General features: G+C 41.3%; 1 protein-coding gene across 1 annotated transcript in view; it reads left to right on the top strand.

Moving 5' to 3' along the window:
- LOC124553940 (dnaJ homolog subfamily C member 11) overlaps positions 1-22,210 on the top strand; it is a 128,503-nt gene that overhangs the window by 44,830 nt on the left and 61,463 nt on the right. The window contains exons 5-6 of the mRNA XM_047127958.1: positions 12,597-12,767; positions 17,499-17,644. Coding sequence (XP_046983914.1) covers positions 12,597-12,767; positions 17,499-17,644 — 317 coding nt within the window. The remainder of the gene's footprint in view (positions 1-12,596; positions 12,768-17,498; positions 17,645-22,210) is intronic.

Here is a 22,210-nt window from a genome sequence, read left to right as displayed (position 1 = left end):
ACCAACCGAATCATCAACTTCCCAATGCAAATTTTCACCACAATTGTACTTCGTATTATCACATGTTCGGTTGTTTTTCGACCTATTCTCCGAACGTTCGTCCTCTGTCAACAAATTTTGTGATGACTTTCGTTCTAACTCCGCCAATTTATGATTGGTTTCCTTCTGCCATTTAGGTAACTCATCAACTATTTTGTCTTTTATTTTCTGAAATTCGCTAGTGAAGAGCTTAATTAATTCATCATTTCTACTCAGGTGCTCATTGATATTTTCATTTGGCTGGGATCCAATAGTAGTCTTAACCTTGTCTACAATTTCATTTCCTTTTATTTCTATCCATTCAGATAGATCTTCATCAAGTCTTTTAGTTTGATCTACTAAATACTTGTCAATCCCCTTACGAGCATCAGACTCAAACTCGACTATTTGTTTCGAAAGCTCTTCTATCTGTGCGCTAGTATTGAAACAGCTGCTTTCACACTTAACCATCCTATTGGACAGGCCATCATAACTCTTCGAAACTACCTCATATTTCTTTTCTACGTTATGAAGTTTTCCCATTAAATTATTATATTGCCTTTCTAAGGTGTTAGAAAACTCTACATCTAGTTCTCCAAATTTCGCATTTAATTGAGTCTCCCAGTCCGCCTTTAATTCTTTCTTAGTATTTTCCAGTTTATAATCAAAGGTGTTCAGTTTGCTTTCCAAAGAATCCATTTTAACTTCTAATGAACCAAATTTGGCCTCAAATTTTTCATTTAACTTTTGATTGTCCTCTTTTAATTGCTTATTATCTTTTTCTAGTGAACCAAGTCTTCCATTCATTACACCCATTTGAGTATTTATTGATACCAGCATATCAATCATTTTTTGATTAATATTTCCATTTTGAGGATCAACTTGCTGATCTACATCCGAAACCTCAAGATCTTTATGTTCTCCCACGCTGCTTACCTTACTTATCATTGTATTTGAATCTCCTAACAGCTCTAAATCAATAACTGTATTATTATCTGTACATGTCTTCTGTCCCACATTGAGCTCATGGGATGCATCATCCCTTTCCTCCTCACTTTCCTCTCTCTCTCTCTACTCATTACTCTACTCAACTGCACATTATCATGTATTCTTTTCGTTCGTTTTGACATGATTATTCACTACCAAGACATACACTTATTTTCACTATGTATTTATATATATTTATCTACCGAAATCACAAGTCTCAACTTCCTTTTTTTTTTATAATTATACAGTTATTTTAATCATACCTGGTAGTATCGCTCACTTTTAGCGATTATTGAAGAATACCTCTTTCATTGGACAGACTCACTGGCTGCTACAATATTTTCCAACTCTAGGGTTCGTGAATCCGGATGACACTCAACTCGATGCAGAAATCCTCCTCGATCGAGCTGCACGTTGTGGCGCCACTTCTACCGTATCTTCCTTCGCCGTCGGCGTTGTCGTGGTTACCGTGAGACACCGTTATACCAAGAGGAAAGGCGCGTCGATCTTAGAGCATGAGATATGATGACCTTAAGCCATAGACAACACACAACGGTCACGGTAGCACCTGATTCCAGAATAGCTGCAGTAGTTAAGATCTACGAACTATCCCCTGTTGACCAGGTCCCCAAAACTTAACTCGTAACGAGATCCCTTCAAAGCAAATTGTCATAACGATCGTCTATAAAGGCTTCGTACAACGAGAATAAATGTTACGGTTTATGGAATAATAACAGATACGACCAAACTGTCTTGTCTCTTCTGCTTTATTTAACATAACTTCGTTCACAGTTTCATTTCACATTCAACGCTCATTCACCGAAACCCTTTGATGAACAGTTTTGGTTGCATAACACCAACAGTCAATGATAATGATACAGCTTTTCTCCTTTTTATAAATTGAAGCCCGCTCTCCGTGATATAATAAAAAAAACCTGTCTCAATACCGCGTGCCTCGTGAGACGCGAATAGACTTATCCTGTAATTGACCGCCCTGTAGGTGTACTCAATTTAATGACCACACTTCACTGTCCGCTATTTCGCGTAACTGAATGTCCATTTGTTAGTCTGATTATACACTGTAGCTATTTAAAATTCGCCCCTATATTTTTCACAACGCACAATTAGCACTTCGTTACAGGTTTTCTTTTTTTTTTTCTTCCTAAGAGTAAACGGAAAAAAAAAAGATGCCATATCATCGGCTTAGTCGATATAAAGCAAAACACCTTAATGTGCCCAATTTTACCTCTTCTTATAGGATCGGCTACCTTACTCATTAATTTATTACATATTATTTCCAATAACGCTAAACAGGTATCGCCGTTATATTTTAATTGTATTCAAAAGCATGTTACTACTATTATGACCGACCAAATCATAACAAATCGCGCAGCGTGCGTTTTTAACGATAACTTTACGCTATTGAAGTTCCGTTACAGCTGTCTTGACTCGTAATGTTACACTGTCCATTATGACCGATGCGACAGTACGGAAGATGACAATTTAAAAATGTGCCACCATCTGTTCCCCATCTTGCTAAAAGAGGGTTATCCGTGGAATCTGTATCGAACTGTGCCATCAGCCAGTGCTCGAGTATGTCCAGGTGAATGTTTAAACACATTGCAGTGAAGAAAAGCGGACCACACAACTTTTATGCTCTCATCACACTCAATGTATTAACTATTGGTGAGTTGAGCTGCTGTTCCATTACACACGAGGGCTTTTCTGTTCCCTGTATTTGAATTTTGTGCCACTTAACCTTGTCACTTAATGTGGAAGGTTGTCTCGTAAAAAAATGAGGTGTGCAACAAATGTTTTTCCATCCATGGTTTCCAGCTTTATCGTAGCATAATTAGTAAGTTTGACATAGTCTTCATACTTCAGTGCCTGTCGGATATAAATTAGGTGCTTGAGGAGGTGTCTTTGACTATTAATCACAATGTTCTGTGTTTGATCTCAGAAACTGCTTAAATTTTTATTAGAAATTATCAGCAATGATAGCTAAATACTTTATGCGCAAAGAGTCACCTTTGTTCTCCCAATGCCGTCGTCAAAGTGGGTGAAGGAGTAGACAAAGGTTTCTCCCCTATAATGTGGAAGTTTCAGCTACAATCAACAGTATGAGGATGCAGAAGGTAATGAAAACCACATGATACGTATCCTCAGGTCATATGGATCGTGATTTAAAAAAAATCATGATGACCTCTTCCCATCCTTCCCCCCCCCCTTCCCGTCCTTCCCCCCTTCCCGTCCTTCCCCCCTTCCCGTCCTTCCCCCCTTCCCGTCCTTCCCCCCTTCCCGTCCTTCCCCCCTTCCCGTCCTTCCCCCCCTTCCCGTCCTTCCCCCCTTCCCGTCCTTCCCCCCTTCCCGTCCTTCCCCCCTTCCCGTCCTTCCCCCCTTCCCGTCCTTCCCCCCTTCCCGTCCTTCCCCCCTTCCCGTCCTTCCCCCCTTCCCGTCCTTCCCCCCTTCCCGTCCTTCCCCCCTTCCCGTCCTTCCCCCCTTCCCGTCCTTCCCCCCTTCCCGTCCTTCCCCCCTTCCCGTCCTTCCCCCCTTCCCGTCCTTCCCCCCTTCCCGTCCTTCACCTCCTTCCCGTCCTTCACCTCCTTCCCGTCCTTCCCCCCTTCCCGTCCTTCACCCCTTCCCGTCCTTCCCCCCTTCCCGTCCTTCCCCCCTTCCCGTCCTTCCCCCCTTCCCGTCCTTCCCCCCTTCCCGTCCTTCCCCCCTTCCCGTCCTTCCCCCCTTCCCGTCCTTCCCCCCTTCCCGTCCTTCACCTCCTTCCCCCCCCCTTCCCCCCCCGTCCTTCACCTCCTTCCCCCCTTCCCCCCCCCAACACTTCACCCCCCCCAGCCCTTTCCCCCCTTCCCCCCAGCCCTTTCCCCCCATCCCCCCCCTTTGCCCCCATCCGCCCCCCTTTGCCCCCATCCCCCCCACAACATCTGAAAGGCTATAAATAGAAGCCAGGTTCATAGAAAACAATTAATTTACTACCAAAAGTTCTGTACACTTAGTTACTTTTCAGTATAATCACTGAAAAGATTGAGACATTTATCACACCTGTAGACAAGCTTTGCAATACCCTCTTCAAAAAATGTTGCCACCCACCAATGATTTCAAATCAGCATTGACATTGTTTTGGAGATCTTCATTGGTTTGAAAGTGCTGCCCTCCTAATCACGCCTTCAGTTCAGGGAAAAAGTGAAAGTCGTCGGGTGCCAGGTCAGCACTGTATGGTGTATGATCGAAAATGTTCCATTGAAATTGTTCAAGGTGCCAGCAGTGTGTGGACAAGCGTTGTCACGGATCAACACAATTTCTGAACTCAGCATTCCTCTGTGTTTGTTTTGAATGGCTGTATGCGAACGTCATAAAGTTTCACAATAAGCAGCAGCATTGATGGTGGTTCTGGGCTGCATAAACTCTACAAGCAACACACATTTTCGGTCCCAAAACACGGTGGCCATAACCTTTCTGTTGTTGAATGATGGTTTTGAATTTTTTTGTTTGTCTGGTGAATTTGGATGCACCTATTGTTGTGATTGTCATTTTGGTTCCAGTTTGTTGTATTGGATCCAAGTTTCATCTCCAGTAACAATTGATTTCATAAAGTTCTCTCCTTAATCGTGATAATGGTCGAGGAAATTCAAAGCTGACACCACTCGGTGACTTTTGTGGGCTTCCGTCAATATTTTTGGGACCTGACGAGCACAAAGTTTTTTGTAGCCTACATGTTCAGTAACAATAAAGTGTATGACAGAGCTTGAAACTTCCAGAATTCCCATAGACAAAGCAGTTATGGTGAACTTACGATTTTGTCTAACCATTCTGTGATCTCGTTCGACGAAGTCGGCTGTAATGACAGACTCGCGTCCTGGGGCCCCTTCATCGTGCACGTAATCATTAAAATTTCGGCACCATTCTCCCACAACACTGTCAGTCGTGAAGTTATCACCGTACACTCGGCTCATTCTCCGATGAATTTCTGCTGCACTATTCCCTTCTGCTTGCAGAAACTGAATTGCACTTTGTAATTCACACTCGGCAAGAGCAACAATGACGGCAGCCGTTTTTACGTGGCTGTAGTGCAATGCAGACTGATGCCTTGAGGTCAGCAGTTGTGTAGTGAGAGAGTTGCGCAGTAGCCTACAGTGCGTGTGCACTTTCTGCCACTCGCGTAGCTTCTATACTAAGCAATCGGAGGTTGGAAAAAAATGGCCCTTTTACAACCTTCTTTTACGTGTGTTTTCTGCCGCCGCCTGGTGAGTAAATTTTTTGTCTATCCAATTAAATTATTTTGTCAAATTGTTTGTTTTCATTGTTCTATTATAAGATGAGGTTTTTTTCCCCAAATTTTGCATTCGAAAGGTACTGAGTCTTCTTATAGTCACTGATTACACTATTGTTGAGGTTAGTGATTTTATGTTGTTTAATGGAGTATATGCTGGTCGTCTTACATTTACAGATGAAGCCTTGGCCGTTGAGGTCACATGCAGATTTATTTAGCAGAATTCTGAAGGGCAGGGCCGTGCAAACAATAACCGCATTCGAACGTTCTCGAGATTTCGCAGTATGCCGAAGCACTCGGTACAGCATCGAGATTGCTTGAACAGTCGTGTGACGTTCAACTCCCGTGGTACTAGTGCAGTGGATACGTGAGTAACGGTGGACTAGCCGCTACAACCAGCTATTGATCTGCTGAAAAAATTTGACAATTTTGCGGAACACGGGAGGAAATAGCACCAAATTCTATCATTTTACAAACTTTTGTTTTATTTGAACGTGCAGTAAAAGTTCTCGTACGTGTATGAGTATCATGTACAAACATTAATGTTCCTTTTTAACTGAAGGTAACATTCAGAAGCGGAAGTGATCTTCAAAAATCATTACGTTCTGAACACAGATCTGTATTGTATTTGATTATGAGAGACTATAATAATTTTCTAAGTGGGATGCAAATGAGACATTCACTTGCTGTTCACATATTAGAACACCAGGTAAAAAAGATAACCAGCTTTTAATCAGCTTTAGAACATGACGGTGGTTTTCGCATGAAACAAGAAGGGAAATTAACCTAGAATGAAATATGTAACAGATGAAATCATTTATATTAAACTAACTGTAATTGTTGTCGTCGGAATAAATTAGTGGCAAGACCCATTTCGGAGATGGTAGTACCGACATATGCAGCATCTCGAGGGACGAGTGAAAGTTCGAGAATTGGGCTGAATCGTGTTTGAGATCTTTTATTAATGCATTAGTTGCTGTTGTTACATATGACTCGCACCATAGAAGATATTGCAATCTGTATATCACAGTTGCTCGAGCACAGCACTACAGAAGGGTTGGAGGGAGAACCGTGACACCAGAGTGGCTGAGAGCCAATGGGGTTCAGGGAGGGGAGTGGTGAGTAGACAGCACATTACGTCTAGTTGCCAGCTGTGGGAAACGAACAGTGTACTTTGGCCTTCTATGAACACGCACCACGTTTAAACTGCAGTTCGCCTGCATCCACTTGTGTTCGAAATCGAAGTGACTTTAAATTAGTATAGTATTCATTCCTGCAGGAGACAGTATGAGTATAGCTAGAGGCCAGTGGCATTCTTACGCTTTTGTGCTAAAATGTTGTCGACACTGACTGTGAGGTACGAAGGGAACAAACCGGGATGCGTCAGCTGTTAATTCTACACAGCCAATTAGAGAGCAGTGGGGAGGCTGTGTGTGTCTGGAAGCAAGTGGCATTGCTATAGCATTGCAGCAGTGTAGAAGTGAAATCCAACATGTATTTGAATAGAAACAGCTGTGTTCTCAGGTCCCACAGTAACCACAAACTCAGAAATCGCAACATATTTTAAGAAACAGCCAGATATTTGTGACTATCATGATAATGATTAAAAATAGTGACACCAAAGACAATAGGATTGGTAAGCAAAAAATGTATATAAGAAAATTGTCTAAAATTAATGTAAAACATTTCTTTTTATTTATTTTCTTTTTCCTGTTTTATCGAAATGTAGACAACCAATCAGTGGCATAGATTTAAAATAGGTATAATGTTAACTTTGTAGGCAGATACTTCGTCAGTAAAACAGTTTGTAATTTTGATTAGTCAGAATATGTTACAAATACATTTTTCTCAGTACTTTCCACTGTTTTTGCCAGCACATTATTAACTTTAAAACATGCAACATTCCAACCTAACCTAGATCTTGGGCTGTGCTACAGGTCAGTCTGTCGTCACAACCAACATTTCAAGGCAGGAGGAATTGACAGATTAATATCACACTCCAGCAGTCTTTATCACTAAATACACAGTAGAAAACTTTGGGGTATAGGATGGCTTAAACAAGGTGAGAATGGAATTTTCATTGTGCACTCGCAGTGTACTGCACATTTATTTATCATCCCTTACAGATCACGTAATGGCTTCAATGGCACATTTTGCACACTTGTGTTATGAAATAGGGCTCTTTTAAGCTGCAAGTTCTTCAAGAGTCATCTCGAATCTTCACAGTTATGTCTTCTGGATGTGGAGGGCTACGTAGAGAAGCCAGTAATCGAAATGGGAACTTGTTTGGGAAATCACGAGCATTATTAAACTTTTATACTGCTACTAATTACTAGCAATATAATTCACTTTATACAACTGCTAATATTTCTGGTAATTTAAGCAGTTGAGTGATGGGAGGTGGTTTCACACTTTGCATAAACAATGTCATTACGTTCATTCACAAACTTAGAAATTAACCTTACTTCTGACGAAGACGATGTAAAGATGCTGTGGCATCTCTTCCAGTTCTGTCAATATTTTGAATTACCGGTATATCGAGTGACTGGAAATGCGGTTCAGATACCTGTGAACATAATGTGGCTACAATCCGTATTCTAAATAGAATTGTTATGGTCCTGTGTGGTAACTAGTGGTATGATTCTCAACATCACACTATCAATATTTTCACACCTGTTCCATTAATTCAGAATTAAAGCCAAAGGAAGAACATAAGTAAAATGTAGATGCTACTGACTGTGGGCAAGCGTGTAACAGCTGAGGAAAAATCGTTGGAAATATTAATACATTTCATGTAACTTTTTGTCAGTTGGGTTATTGAAATGTTAACCTTAGGTGCTGAAAAGAGTAATCACCTATACACACAAGAACATATTTCTTGAGTGTATTTACATAGTTCACTTCTTACTTGCGACTTGTGACAGTGCGACATCTACCAGTGATAAATAACGGAAATTGCGTAAAGCGCAGAAATAGCAGAAGTCACAGAATTTGCACAAATTGCAGAATAACATTAGTGGAGTGGGGAGGGATAAAAGTTGTGAAATCGTTAACTGCTGTTTTTAACTGTGACAAATTGCAATTACCAAAAGGTTGCGTTCACAGAAGTCACTGATACCGGAAAATCGAAGTTTAGCCGTCCATCCCTACTGCACATGACAGTGTCGCCGTATGTGTTTCTGTGGAATCTTATGTGCCAAAACGTGTGACTGAGTTGCAAGAAGGATCATCAGAAGAAAGTAAGGAGGAGAACACAGATACCATCCCATCTACCCTTCAGGAGATATTTTCACCCTTGGACTGTTTAGAATGATTTGCTTCAACATATGACATCACTGTTGGGTTTACAGATGCTATGGTTACAAGTGGTTGTGAAATTACAAGATATTTTTGTTCCTTCAAATGTCAACGAACCATAGTTAAATTTTTTCCAACCAAATAGTGTTATTTATGAGTACTTGTAGTTTTACAACCTAACATCTCGATTGAGCTAATTACCAATCTGCTTATACAAAGAGCTTGACACTATTGTAAAGTAATTGATACTGTAGTGTATTATGCATTACTGTACTACTGTACATGTATACAAATTAAAATCTATGTTTTTCACTTAACACGAACTCTTGATTCAGCTTCAGAGTCGTGTTATAAAGGTTATACTGTATATGATATTTACAAGAACCAAAGGGAAACAATAAGAATGTAAACATGCTACTGCTTGACTATAATGTTGTCTATCATTCTGTTTGGTTGTTGCCCCATTTGAATTGACCTCAAAGTGAACTCTGGCCAATCAGTATTATTGCTAATGCTGGATGTACAATAATAATGGATGTGTGCTAATTAGGTTGAGACAATGTGCATTAGTATTGAGCAGATCGAAAATGTTCGAAATTGTGGTACTGTTTGCGCGTAGTATTGGCAATATCGTTGCCATTCGTTCACATCAGCGGTCTTAATTTTGTTTTTTCTGTTGTGTTTTTATCTGCTAAAATGAGTTCAAAATAAGAAGAAAGGTCGGACGAGAAATTAAAAACTATTTTTGTGAGATGTTGTTTACTAAATACACTCAGCACCACTCTGCGGCTCCAGGAGATGATGTTCTTTAAACACAGCTTTTGATGCTGATTTTACACCCACCGTAATATTTTTGCATTAAAGTAGAGCAATTACCACAGCAGCAATGTTTCATTCGTCTGACCTGATGAACCAGATAGATACTGCAAGGTATTATTATACATTTTTATTGAACAGTCGATGGAGAAAGTCAGTAGTGCCACACAAGAATGTTCACTATATATGGGCTACTTAAGCCAGTTGCATCAAATGATGAGCTGCAGTCACATGAAGTTGCCATGTTATTTATGTCATACGACAAGCTCAGATCGGGAATGCATGCTCAAGTACATGAATGTGTGGAGATAAATTTGTAGCTAATAGATGATAAGTCAGGTGTGTACACTTCTTTCCCATAACTGGAAGAAATCCTTGCTCTTTCACTAATTTTCAGGTTAGTTTAACCAAACGATGAGAAACATTGAATTCATGAACTATATTTTCTCTTGACCACGAGTCAAGGAGCAAACTTAAAATTTTAACTATTTCCTATTTAGATATCACTGAACGTTTAATTATTAATTTCTCTATTAAGCTCAAATATACGGTGTCAGATGATGCTGGTGGTAGCTTTTCTTCTTCTTTAGAAACAATAATGGTATCTGTATTGCTAAAGCATGATTCCAAGTCTTTTTTTTATTTTGTCTGAAATTTGTTGTACCTTATTTTCAATAGCTCTTTTCTTTTTCTGCTACTTAATTTTATTATTTTCGAAGCAGGAGATACATCTAACTTAGAACAAGCAAAGTCCAGCATGTTAACAGCTTCCTCATTAGGACTATAAATGTCATTAACTAGGTTACATGATTCTGGTTCTGGATTCACAACAAATATTTTTCAGTAACAATTAGGGCACAGGGAATTTCCAGGAATCACATTACATTTCACTTGGGTAGCTGTTTCACTCTCACATAACAAGGACAAATGTTCAAGTTTTATTTCCCTCAAACTTTTAGTAATAGGCTTTTTATGAACATTAAGTGGATCACAGCACTTACTTCCAAAAATGTGGTTGTACTTCAGACTGTATTTTTTCTCATGATTCTCACAAACTGATGTTACAGAAGAACATACTTGAAATTTAAACAAAATTTGTCTAACTTCATCAAAGTCATTGACATTTTTCAAGTTTTTTGGAACAGAACCATAAACTGTTTTGTGACACACTTCACTTGCTATCTGTCCAACAGAGCACTGTTCATCCATATTATTGCATTCCAGTTAGTCTCTCAAAAGTAATTACAAATTACACACTGAACAAAGCTCATAACACCTTCTACACTCTCAATGAAGTATGTACATCCACTCTAACAGAAATGTCAGAACAGACTGACTACATCAATGCCACATCCAGCAATAATGTACTTCTACAATGCCACACCCACCAATAATGTACTTTTTTATTGGCAATAAACCTAAACGTAAATGGACATTTTTATTACCATAGAACAAAAGCAAAAGCTCCCATTGTGTAATATTTCATTATTAAAAATGAATAAACTAAATGAATGTTGGGTGATAGTGTTAACTAAATATATGTCACAATTAAATTTTACTACAATGAAGCAATAAACCATTTAAATAGGCAACAGCCATAAGATCAGTTGTAGACTGATATGAATTATTTCTTCATTTTCAAAAGTTCTTATATTTGTTCAGTCACATATCAATGTTGAAATTTTTACAGTACATTGCTATCATATAGGTGTACAAACTGTGCAAAAATCATGTTTTTTATATTCTATCCCTCCTGAGATAACTAACTTCAAACTTTACAAAAAATTAAAATTTTCAAATTTCAAAAACATATAAAAAAATTAAGGCATTTGTAAGTGTTCTTGCTCTATATGAGGCTAGTAGTGTATGATACCTAACTATAGGAAAAATAGATTCTCATAAATCACTCCTTGTTTGTTATTTTCGGGCCTAAATAATTTATTTTTGAAAATTTGGATACCAAACTTTGGAGGTCATTTTGACTGGTTATTTTTGAATTTAGGTTATGTTGTGTAATAGACAATATTTTAGAGGACACTTTTCTAAAAAACGATGATGTCAATTGCAATGTTGTAACTTAACCCAGTGCAGAGATATTCAAATTTTCGCTAATTTCTCCAGACTGAAGAATCATCGCGCATGTACAAATAAAAATCGCCGTCATCCAGTAAAGCTGCAAGGTAAATTATTTTAAAAACTGTTTTGAATTTATCAAACATAGAGCAATCACACATAAAAAATTAAAATATTTAAAAATGGTCAAGCAACCATCACTGGACCACTTCATATGGATTGATCCTATATGACTTTAAACCATTAACCTTTCCCCCTTTGTGTTACTTATATAGATTGATTTTTGATCTCCGTGGTGTTTGTGCATTTTCAACTCCTGCATTGCGGTCACGAGGTCAGTGGAAGAAAAAAAAAAAAAAGACTTGTTCCACTGACTACAGGACAAATGCTGCACAGCAACTGATACAACATTCTGCACAGTTACCTGGGTACTCTGTTCGTGGGTAACCATCAGTGAGTACCATCCCTGTCAGACTTCAGGCAAAAATGTGGGCTCATTTCTCAATGCACATACTCCCAAATGAGAATAAAAAAGTCACAGAGAAGTGTGTTGTTTGTGATTTGAGAGGAGAAAGAAGTGAAAGTGCATAGCATTGTAAAGAGTGTGATGTTGCTGTACATTTAGAAGACTGTTTTGAGGACTAAAGGCAACGGCTCGCCGCAGTGGCTATACCGGTTTCACATCAGATCACTGAAGTTAAGCGCTGTCAGGCATGGCTGGCACTCGGACGGGTGACCGTCCGGGCCGCCGTGAGCTGTTGCCATTTTTCGGGGTGCACTCGGCATCGTGATGCCAACTGAGGAGCTACTCGACTGAACAGTAACGGCTCCGGTCAAAGAAAACCGTCGTAACGACCGGGAGAGCGGTGTGCTGACCACACGCCACTCCTATCCGCATCCCAAACTGAGGATGACACGGTGGTCAGATGGTCCCGATGGGCCACTTGTGGCCTGAGACGATGCTGACGATCGAGTAGTATCATACCCAACAATCATAATAGCTGATATGTAAAACAATCCGATTTACACCAGCCTGTTGTATATTTAGATATCATCTCAGTACATTAAGTACGATGCAGAATTTATTTTGTACACTGCCAGAAATGTTACCCGTCTGTTACAGAGAGCCAGGATGGTTCCCCATGGTGGAGGTGTCGGGGATGAGCTTCTCACAGTCGACCGAGGCGCCGATCACACTGCGGGACACGGTGACGCTGTCGGGGCAGCTGGCGATGCACAACGGCACGGGGCAAGGCACGGTGGGCGCGACGTGCCGCCACCTGCTGTCCGACAGGTCCGTCTCGGTGCCCGCCACTGCACTTCTGAGACCTGTGGCCGTTATTATCTTGCATATCTTACAGTTCCGAAGGAATATATTCCCACCTCTGTGTCTGTGTTTGTCTAGTTGTCTACTTTGGAAAACTTATTCTGCACTCAGTCTCATAGGAGAAATATCTTCAAATAGCTGAAGAACGGGTATTATGGGAAATATTCCAATAATCTACACCAGGCAACTTTTAACAAATTTGAGCCGGCTGCTGTGGCCGAGCGGTTCTAGGCGCTTCAGTCCGGAAACGCACTGCTACTACGGTCGCAGGTTCGAATCGTGCTTCGGGCAAGGACGTGTGTGATGTCCTTAGGTTAGTTAGGTTTACGTAGTTTTAAGTTCTAGGGGACTGATGACCTCAGATGTTAAGTCCCATAGTGCTCACGTTGTTGTTGTGGTCTTCAGTCCTTAGACTGGTTTGATGCAGCTCTCCATGCTACTCTATCCTGTGCAAGCTTCTTCATCTCCCAGTACCTACTGCAACCTACATCCTTCTGAATCTGCTTAGTGTATTCATCTCTTGGTCTCCCTCTACGATTTTTACCCTCCACGCTGCCCTCCAATGCTAAATTTGTGATCCCTTGATGCCTCAGAACATGTCCTACCAACCGGTCCCTTCTTCTTGTCAAGTTGTGCCACAAACTCCTCTTCTCCCCAATTCTGTTCAATACCTCTTCATTAGTTACGTGATCTACCCACCTAATCTTTAACATTCTTCTGTAGCACCACATTTCGAAAGCTTCTATTCTCTTCTTGTCCAAACTATTTATTGTCCATGTTTCACTTCCATACATGGCTACACTCCATACAAATACTTTCAGAAATGACTTCCTGACACTTAAACCTATACCCGATGTTAACAAATTTCTCTTCTTCAGAAACGGTTTCCTTGCCATTGCCAGTCTACATTTTATATCCTCTCTACTTCGACCATCATCAGTTATTTTGCTCCCCAAATAGCAAGAGTCCTTTATTACCTTAAGCGTCTCATTTCCTAATCTAATTCCCTCAGCATCACCCGACTTAATTCGACTACATTCCATTATCCTCGTTTTGCTTTTGTTGTTGTTCATCTTATATCCTCCTTTCAAGACACTGTCCATTCCGTTCAACTGCTCTTCCATGTCCTTTGCTGTCTCTGACAGAATTACAATGTCATCGGCGAACCTTAAAGTTTTAATTTCTTCTCCATAGTGCTCACAGACATTTTTTAACAAATGTGACTTTTCCCACATTTATTATCAATAAAGACAATACAGTGTCCATCACAGTCTAACTCTGACAACGTGTGCATAACAGTAGTAACTGCAGTTAATATAATATGTCCGGGTGACAGAATTTGAGGGATAATGCCTAACATCGTGTCAGACCTCCTTTTGTCCAGCACAGTGAAGCAGCTTGACATGGCACAGACACAACAAGTCCTCTGCAGACATATTTAGCTGTGCTGCCTCAATAGACATCCGTAATGGGAAAGTCTACTAAGAAAGTGTGAAGAATAGGCTTTAAATAATAACTGTAAGAATATACAGCAATCTCCTATGTATCGTTTACATAGGGATTGTGAGTACAAGATTAGAATAATTATAGCACACACAGAGGCATTCAACAATCATTCTTCCCACACTCCTTACATGAATGGAATGGGAAGAAACCTTAATAATAGAACATACCCTCTGCCATGCACTTCACGGTCGTTTGCAGAGTGTAGAAGTAGGAGAGATACTAGTGCAGGATTTTGTGCACGAAGTGACCTGTCGATTGTATCCCGTAAATGTTCGATGGGATTCGTGTCAGACGATCTAGGTGACCGAGTCGTTCATTCACATTGTCCAGAATGTTTTTCAAACCATTCACATTGAATTGAGGTCAGTGACATGGTGCATTTTCATCAATAAAAACTTCCATTGTGTATGGGAATGTGAAGTCCTTGAATGGCCACAAGTGGTCTCAATCTGTGTACATTTCCAGTCAGTTGGACCAGAGGAGTCCATTCCATGCAGAAACGGCCCACACCATTATAGAGCAATCAGCAGCTTGCGCAGTGCCTTGTTCACAACCTTCATGGCTTCACAGGGTCTGTGCCACACTCAAACCCTACCATCAGTTCTCATCAATTGAAATCTGGGCTCATCTAATTGGGCTGCTGTTTTCCAGTCATTTGTGGTCAAACTGTTGTGGTCGCAAGCACAGAACAGGCGTTGCGGGTGATGTCGTGCTGTTAGCAAAGACATTCTTGTCAGTTATCTGCTGCCATAGTCTATTAACACCAAATTTCGCCCTGCTGTTTTAATGGATATATTTGTCATAATTAGTCTGGAACCGAGCGACCGCTACGGTCACAGGTTCGAATCCTGCCTCGGGCATGGATGTGTGTGATGTCCTTAGGTTAGTTAGGTTTAATTAGTTCTAAGTTCTAGGCGACTCATAACGTCAGAAGTTAAGTCGCATAGTGCTCAGACCCATTTGAGCCATTTGTCGTAATTGTTTCACACATTATTTCTTGCCTGTTATTGCTCACAACTCTATGCAAACGCCACTGCTCTCGGTCGTTAAGTGAAGGCCATTGGCCACTGCATTATCTGTGGGGAGAGATAATGCCTGAAATTTGGTATGCTCCGCACACTCTCGACACAGTAGATCTCGGACTATGGAATTTCGTGGTGATTTCCCAAATGGAATGTCCCGTGCGTCTACCTCCGACTACAATTCTGCTTTCAAAGTCTGTTAGTTTCTGTTGTGTGACTGTAATCACATCAAAAACCGTGTACGCAATACTACTGCAATCTGTGTATGTATCTATCGCTGTCCCGTGACTTTTGTCACCCATTTTCAAAATATACTTTGTGTACGACTATGTACACTGAGCCTCAGTTGACACACAAATCATTATAGACTGAAAAACTTGTATTAACAACTCGGTTCACACATAAACTGAGATAATTGGACTGGAACTTAAAAGCGAGCAGCGCTTGTGGTGGGAGAATGCTACAGCTGCCTGCCCTCTAGCAGTGCAGAGATTTACGTAGATTGTGTTTCTTGTGTTCGTTTTATTAGTAACTCGTATCTTATTCCATTTAGTGTTAACTCAAATTGTGGAAAATAAACAACCCCCAGGCATCTCTGCATATTCATAAAGTGCCCTGTGAAAGGGTCAGTATAACTTTCTGAAACGCCCTGGAATGGCCTCTTGTGATGTAGTGGTGTAAGAAGAATAGGGAAACACCTCTCGCTGTGCAGTTTGCAGACCTATGAAGTAGGGATGTGCACAATGGAATGTAAAGTCTGTACCATTGTTCAGGCATTATATGAAGGTGGACTGCACAGGCTACAAGTTTTTGTGGTCGCCATTACTTACACCGGTCACTATGTACAAAATAAATTTATGCTGCTTCTTTACCTCACATGATTTTACCTCCATTATTGGATAATTACTATAGGAAGCTTAAACAAAGATTACAAAACACAAATGCCTTGTCATTTAGCTCTGTCTGTTTTCTACGAGTCTCCCTTGGCAAGTGTCACAGTGACAGTTGTCCCTCACGTCGAGGTTCTGTGGCCCGCAGCAAATCTCTGAGGTGGGACGGCGTTTTCACGGAGTAACTTTCCCGATGAGCAGGTGTCTCCACGCACAGGAATTCGGCCCCCGTCACCCCTGCATTGTAGGTTATCTACGTCCAATTTCACTCTCGTGACGTGCACAAAAGAAACAAAATTTCCCGCGTAATATGCGGTCTAAAACAAACACTTAATAAAATAACAAAAGTGCTTGTTCGAGGTCACAACTATCCTTCATCAGTTAGAGAGACAGAGGGAATAACACACCACTTTCCCCAAAATGATATTTTACCCTCAACAGCCACACACAATCTGGCAATCTCCCTTCCTTCGTGCATCTATCCTCCGACTTTCCCCTCCACTCTGTTACATCCCAGAATACATTTTATCCCTTTATACGGTTCCACCTTGTTTAGATGTGGTACACACATTTAATATACGCTCTTAACACACTTCATTTAAAAATAAACAAATTTTGTGCTGTTAAAACACTGTTTCAATAATCTTCAATTTTTCCATTCACGGTACTAAGAAAACTACAAGTCTGAGTGAGAAAATGAATAGGATTCTTTCGGAGGAAATTTAATGTAGTTTAATTTTCAATTTAAAAACCTTTTCACTAGAAGCCACAGTTTTCGAGTTATTAAAAATAAACATAACAAAGCGACCGTAATGCCCCACTCTTACGCTCACGTCCCACTGTGCAGGATTTTTATTATATTGTTGGTGGTACTTCCTCCTACTGCTGTACCAAAAATTTGTGATTACTCTAATTTTTCCCCCTTTTCAAACTCTTTTGGTGTTTGCTGACCGGGCTATATGCCCTTTCCTAATCTTTTCATCTCGTGTACAACTTTTTCAGTAACGAGATCAAATAATAAGAACGGCGGTGCATCACCTCGTTGTACCCCAACTCGTACTTCCACTTTCTTTGACATTGCTCCTCAGTAAGTCTACTAATAGAGGCATCTTTCTCAGGTGTCAGATAACACTGACTGTAGGCATGTGTGGGGCATAACAGAGTGAGGGAAGGACTGTTCCACCATTCCACACCTGACTCCTTGCGGACATTCTTCTCACATGACTACAGTACTCTCCAGTGTTAGTGGGAGGAGCTGACCTGTTGGGTGACTGTTGCAGGGGCTGGGTGGAGACGGAGGTCAGCATCGGGGGAGGACCGATGCTGTCGCTGCGGACGTTCCGGACGCTGAGCAAACGGACGTTCGCGAATGCCGGCATGACCTTTCAGTCTACACCGCACGGCCTGAGGCCGGGCTTGGTCTTGAGTAAGTAGACGCAGCCGAGTGGCGGCAAACTCTGTCGCGGACGCTGCTGGCACTCCGAGTCTGAGGGACTCTGTGATTTCCTCGGTGCATATCTTTTCCCACTGAATGAATGTAACTTTGAACTCTGGAAGTTGGTGACGAGTGGAGTGTAGGCTACTAGCTACACAGAAGGCTATACGAGGGAAGACCGGAAAATAACGCGCAATAATTTTATTACTGTAAGGTTTAGAAGGTAACGAAACAAAAAAATCACAAATGACCTTTTACCTTCTTTTCTACACAGTCACCGATGTTCCCGACACATTTCTTCCGTCGTGGTACCAGTTACAGTATGCCCCGTTTGCAGAAGTCCATTTGGTCAAAACACGGCCATTTGCAGACTGCCGATTTCACTTCCACATCTGTCGCAAAGTGTCGACCGGCCAGGAATTTCTCCGCAGGACCGAACAGGTGAAAGTCCGACGGTGCGAGATCCGGGCTGTACGGTGGATTCTGGAAGACCTCCCACCCACATTTCACCATTTTGTCACTAACGGGAGCAGCAACACGGGGTCGAGCAGTGTCGAGAAGGAGTTTGACACTGTCGGCATTAATGTTGTGGAGTTTGTCACAGAGGGCACGACGCAACTGAAGTTTTAATGTAGGCTGCAGCCTTCACTGTGTTCGCTTGTTCGGCAGAGTACACCAGTAACACACTGTACGTATCTCAGAACAGTGACATTTCGAGAGCAGAAAAGAAAACACATCTTATCCTCAGAGTAGACAAAGAAATTGTTGTTCTTCCAGCTGATAAGGGCAAAGCCGTGGTTCTGCAGTGCAATGACTAAGATTGGAAAATGTTTGAACACGTGGATGATCCAGCATACCGGAAAATAGAAGCAGTTCCAACAAAGAAAGCACAGCAAAGTATCTCCGTTCTGTTAGAAAATGGGGTGCCCGAGGATGACGTTGCAAAATCGTGTCACCAGTGTACTCCTGTGTCACTCCGACTGAATGGTGGGCCCTAAACACACGAGGAAAGCGTGCGTCCAATAGTGAGCAATATTGAGACACCAACGTACCCTGTGGCAAAACACCTGGCTGGTATACTGAGTCTTGCGTCGGTGACAATATGGCGAGTTTTGGTGTTGTCTCACTTTTCACTTTAGTTCCCCAGAAAGTTTATCAGCAAGAGCTGACATGGCTTTTCAGACGAGTCTTAACAGCAGCTTACTTTGTTTCCAATGGACAGTACTATAAGCAGATTAATGGTGTAGCAAGGAGCAGCCATCTCTCACCAGTCGTAGCAAATATGTTTATGGAGCACTTTAGCAGTGGAAACTGCGGAACTAAAAATCCTCTGTTTCCTCTGTTATTTTGACGATATGTTTTCATTTGGCTACAAGGACTCCAAAAAGTCGGGGAGTTCTCAGGACATCATAACTGCAACTGTGAAAAATCAAATTTACCACAGAGAAAGAACAAGGTGTCAAACTTCCGTTTCTCAATGTTCTAGTTCGATGTAGACCCGACGGTTTGCTTGCTCAGTATTTATCGGAAGCCGACTCGTACAGATTTATAACTACACATCTCTAGCTATCACAATACAATCGCAAAAATATAGTGTGCTGAACACCCTCGAACACAGGGCATCCGTTATTTCAGATGAACAGAGCCTGAAGAGGGAGCTGCAACACCAGGAGTCTGTCTTCCACGAAAATGGATTCACCAGATGACAGATTTGGATGGCCCTACAACACGAGAATCCCAAGAATACCACGGATGATAAAATCCCGAAAGCAGAAGAAAATAAGACATTATGAGAACAGTCTCCAAAATTGGGAGACTATTGCGAAAATACAAAATAATGCTAGTGTTCCACCCTCCAGCCAAACTACTAGCTCTTTAGCGTCCTTCAAAGACGATTGCATTTCAAAAAAACTGGAGGTGTACCAAGTCCCGTGTGAATGTAGGGAAAACCTATACTGGCCACACAATCTGCACTATCAAAGATCGCTGCAAAGGACACGAGCATTACACCCACTTACTGCAGCCCGGCAAGTCGGCAATAGCAGAACATTGTATTGAGAATGGATGTTCGAGGAATTATCAGCAAATGAGTCTTGGCCAATGTGAACAAATTTTGGGATTCCATTTTTAAAGAAGCTATTGAAATACATATGACAGATAATTTAGTAGACAAGGACACAGATTTCCAACTAAGGCATTGAAGCCAATACGTAGCTCAATCGTACAAAATCGTAACATCCATACGCAAGACGAGATGCGGCCAGTGGCCGGCAGACAACTGGGGCTCTTCCGATCACTGCCGCCGCACGTCCCCACACGACTGAGCTTGGCGCAGAAACTGCGAGGTCAGAACTCTGGACTCACAGGTGTGTGTATATATATATATATATATATATATATATAGGGAGTGCTATATCTAAAAACAAAGATGTTGTGACTTACCTAATGAAAGTGCTGGCAGGTCGATAGACACACAAACAAACACAAACATACACACAAAATTCAAGCTTTCGCAACAAACTGTTGCCTCATCAGGAAAGAGGGAAGGAGAGGGAAAGACGAAAGGATGTGGGTTTTAAGGGAGAGGGTAAGGTGTCATTCCAATCCCGGGAGCGGAACGACTTACCTTAGGGGGGAAAAAGGACGGGTATACACTCGCGCGCACACACACACATATCCATCCACACATATACAGACACACCTTACCCTCTCCCTTAAAACCCACATCCTTTCGTCTTTCCCTCTCCTTCCCTCTTTCCTGATGAGGCAACAGTTTGTTGGGAAAGCTTGAATTTTGTGTGTATGTTTGTGTTTGTTTGTGTGTCTATCGACCTGCCAGCACTTTCATTTGGTAAGTCACAACATCTTTGTTTTTAGATATATTTTTCCTACGTGGAATGTTTCCCTCTATTATAACTATATAGGGAGTGCGTCACAGATCACTCCTTCCATTAGTACCACCTGATGATGGCGGAACTGTCGTTCACTGAAATATTGTGAAACTTTGATGATTGCCTCCAGCACTACACCCAAGATCCCTGGAAGAATGAAATACTTTTTTAATGGCATCCAAAAGCACTTGAAAAGATGAGCACTGTGTTATAAAGCTCAAAAATTTTGAGGTTTAAACTCCTCATGAAAGAATGCATGAAATATTCTAAAATTGAAAGGCAAGTCAGCCGGATTGGGCTGTTGTATTGTAAATGCTTTTGTGCAGGTTACTTTGTTGCCTCGAGCCTTTTGACCATTTACTGCACTGCACAACTAGCTGGAAATGTGTATTCTTTTGGCTAGTCATTTCTGCTTCAACATTCCTTGCATTCAGGCATGTACACCAATTAGGAGAAGTTAGAAATGTTACTTTTATGTGGTGAATTTCAAAGAAATGCTGTCAAAATGGTACACAGGTATAGGCACCCCCAGACGAATATGAAAATTGCAACTGGCAGAGCACACAGAGAAGCTGTTCTGGCTGTGACACTTATCAGTCCTCACGGTGGCAAGAGACGTATTGCTGAGAGTATGGGATCAACCAGATGAGTGTCATTCACATCTTGCACAAACATACTGTAATGGATCTGGGAGGTGTGTTATTTTCTACCAATTTTGTCGATACCAAATCTAATGAGGGAGGTTGTAAATGTTTTCTTATATTTTTGTCAGAATATTTTTTTATGAATTGTAATTTGCCTTATTTTATGCTAATTTGCTTATATGTTTGAGAGTGACGGCATATTGATTAATATTAGTAGATGTGATGAAGAATATCAAAGAGACTGGTTACAAGTGGAAGCTCGTGTGTCGTGTAAAACGTCTTTGACGCTGGAGTCGTCTTTGACCGTAGTCAGCCGGCAGTGAACTCTCGGTGTGTGTGTAACAGTGGAACAATGTGGAGGTTGCCGTTATAATAATTTCCATGTGAACAGGAAAAATGAATTATGTTACTACTTTTTTATATAAACATCAAGAAGGGACCACGTTCGAAGAAATGGTATTTGAAGCACCAAAAATGAGGCAAACGCATTGAACCGGGTCATTTCTGCAGCCGACGAAACAGCATTGTGGAATCATACTTTCACTAGACGAATGAAGCAAACATAAAAAGACAAATATCACCTTGTAAACATTTCACGGAAAAGTGAGTACTGTCACGAAATATGCTAAATTCGAGTATATAAAAATAGTGAGCATATTTCAATATACTCCACCCTTACTGACCGTCACTACACTAGGCACTCGCAGGACGTGATTTCGACTGCCGTACAAAATTTTTAAACCGTGTAAAATGCGGGATGGAATAATGACAATAATATGAAAAGGATAGAGTGCCACTCACCATAGAGCGGAGATGTTGAGTCTCAGATAGGCACAACAAAAAGACTGCCAGAAGGCCTTCTACATTAGACAAGATACACAAACACAACTCTCAAACACGTAACCACCGTCTCTGGCTGACGGGGACAGACTGCGAGCTACAGCTCGTCGTGAGAGAAGCAGCCTAGGTGGTGGGGGTAAAGAAAAGGGGTAGGGGTCGGTGTGTCCTACCCACGATCCTTC

This window comes from Schistocerca americana, chromosome 11 (genome assembly GCF_021461395.2).
Source record: "Schistocerca americana isolate TAMUIC-IGC-003095 chromosome 11, iqSchAmer2.1, whole genome shotgun sequence".
Classification (NCBI taxonomy): domain Eukaryota; kingdom Metazoa; phylum Arthropoda; class Insecta; order Orthoptera; family Acrididae; genus Schistocerca; species Schistocerca americana.
Note: the sequence above shows the minus strand (reverse complement) of the source record. Positions and strands in the feature narration are given on the sequence as shown.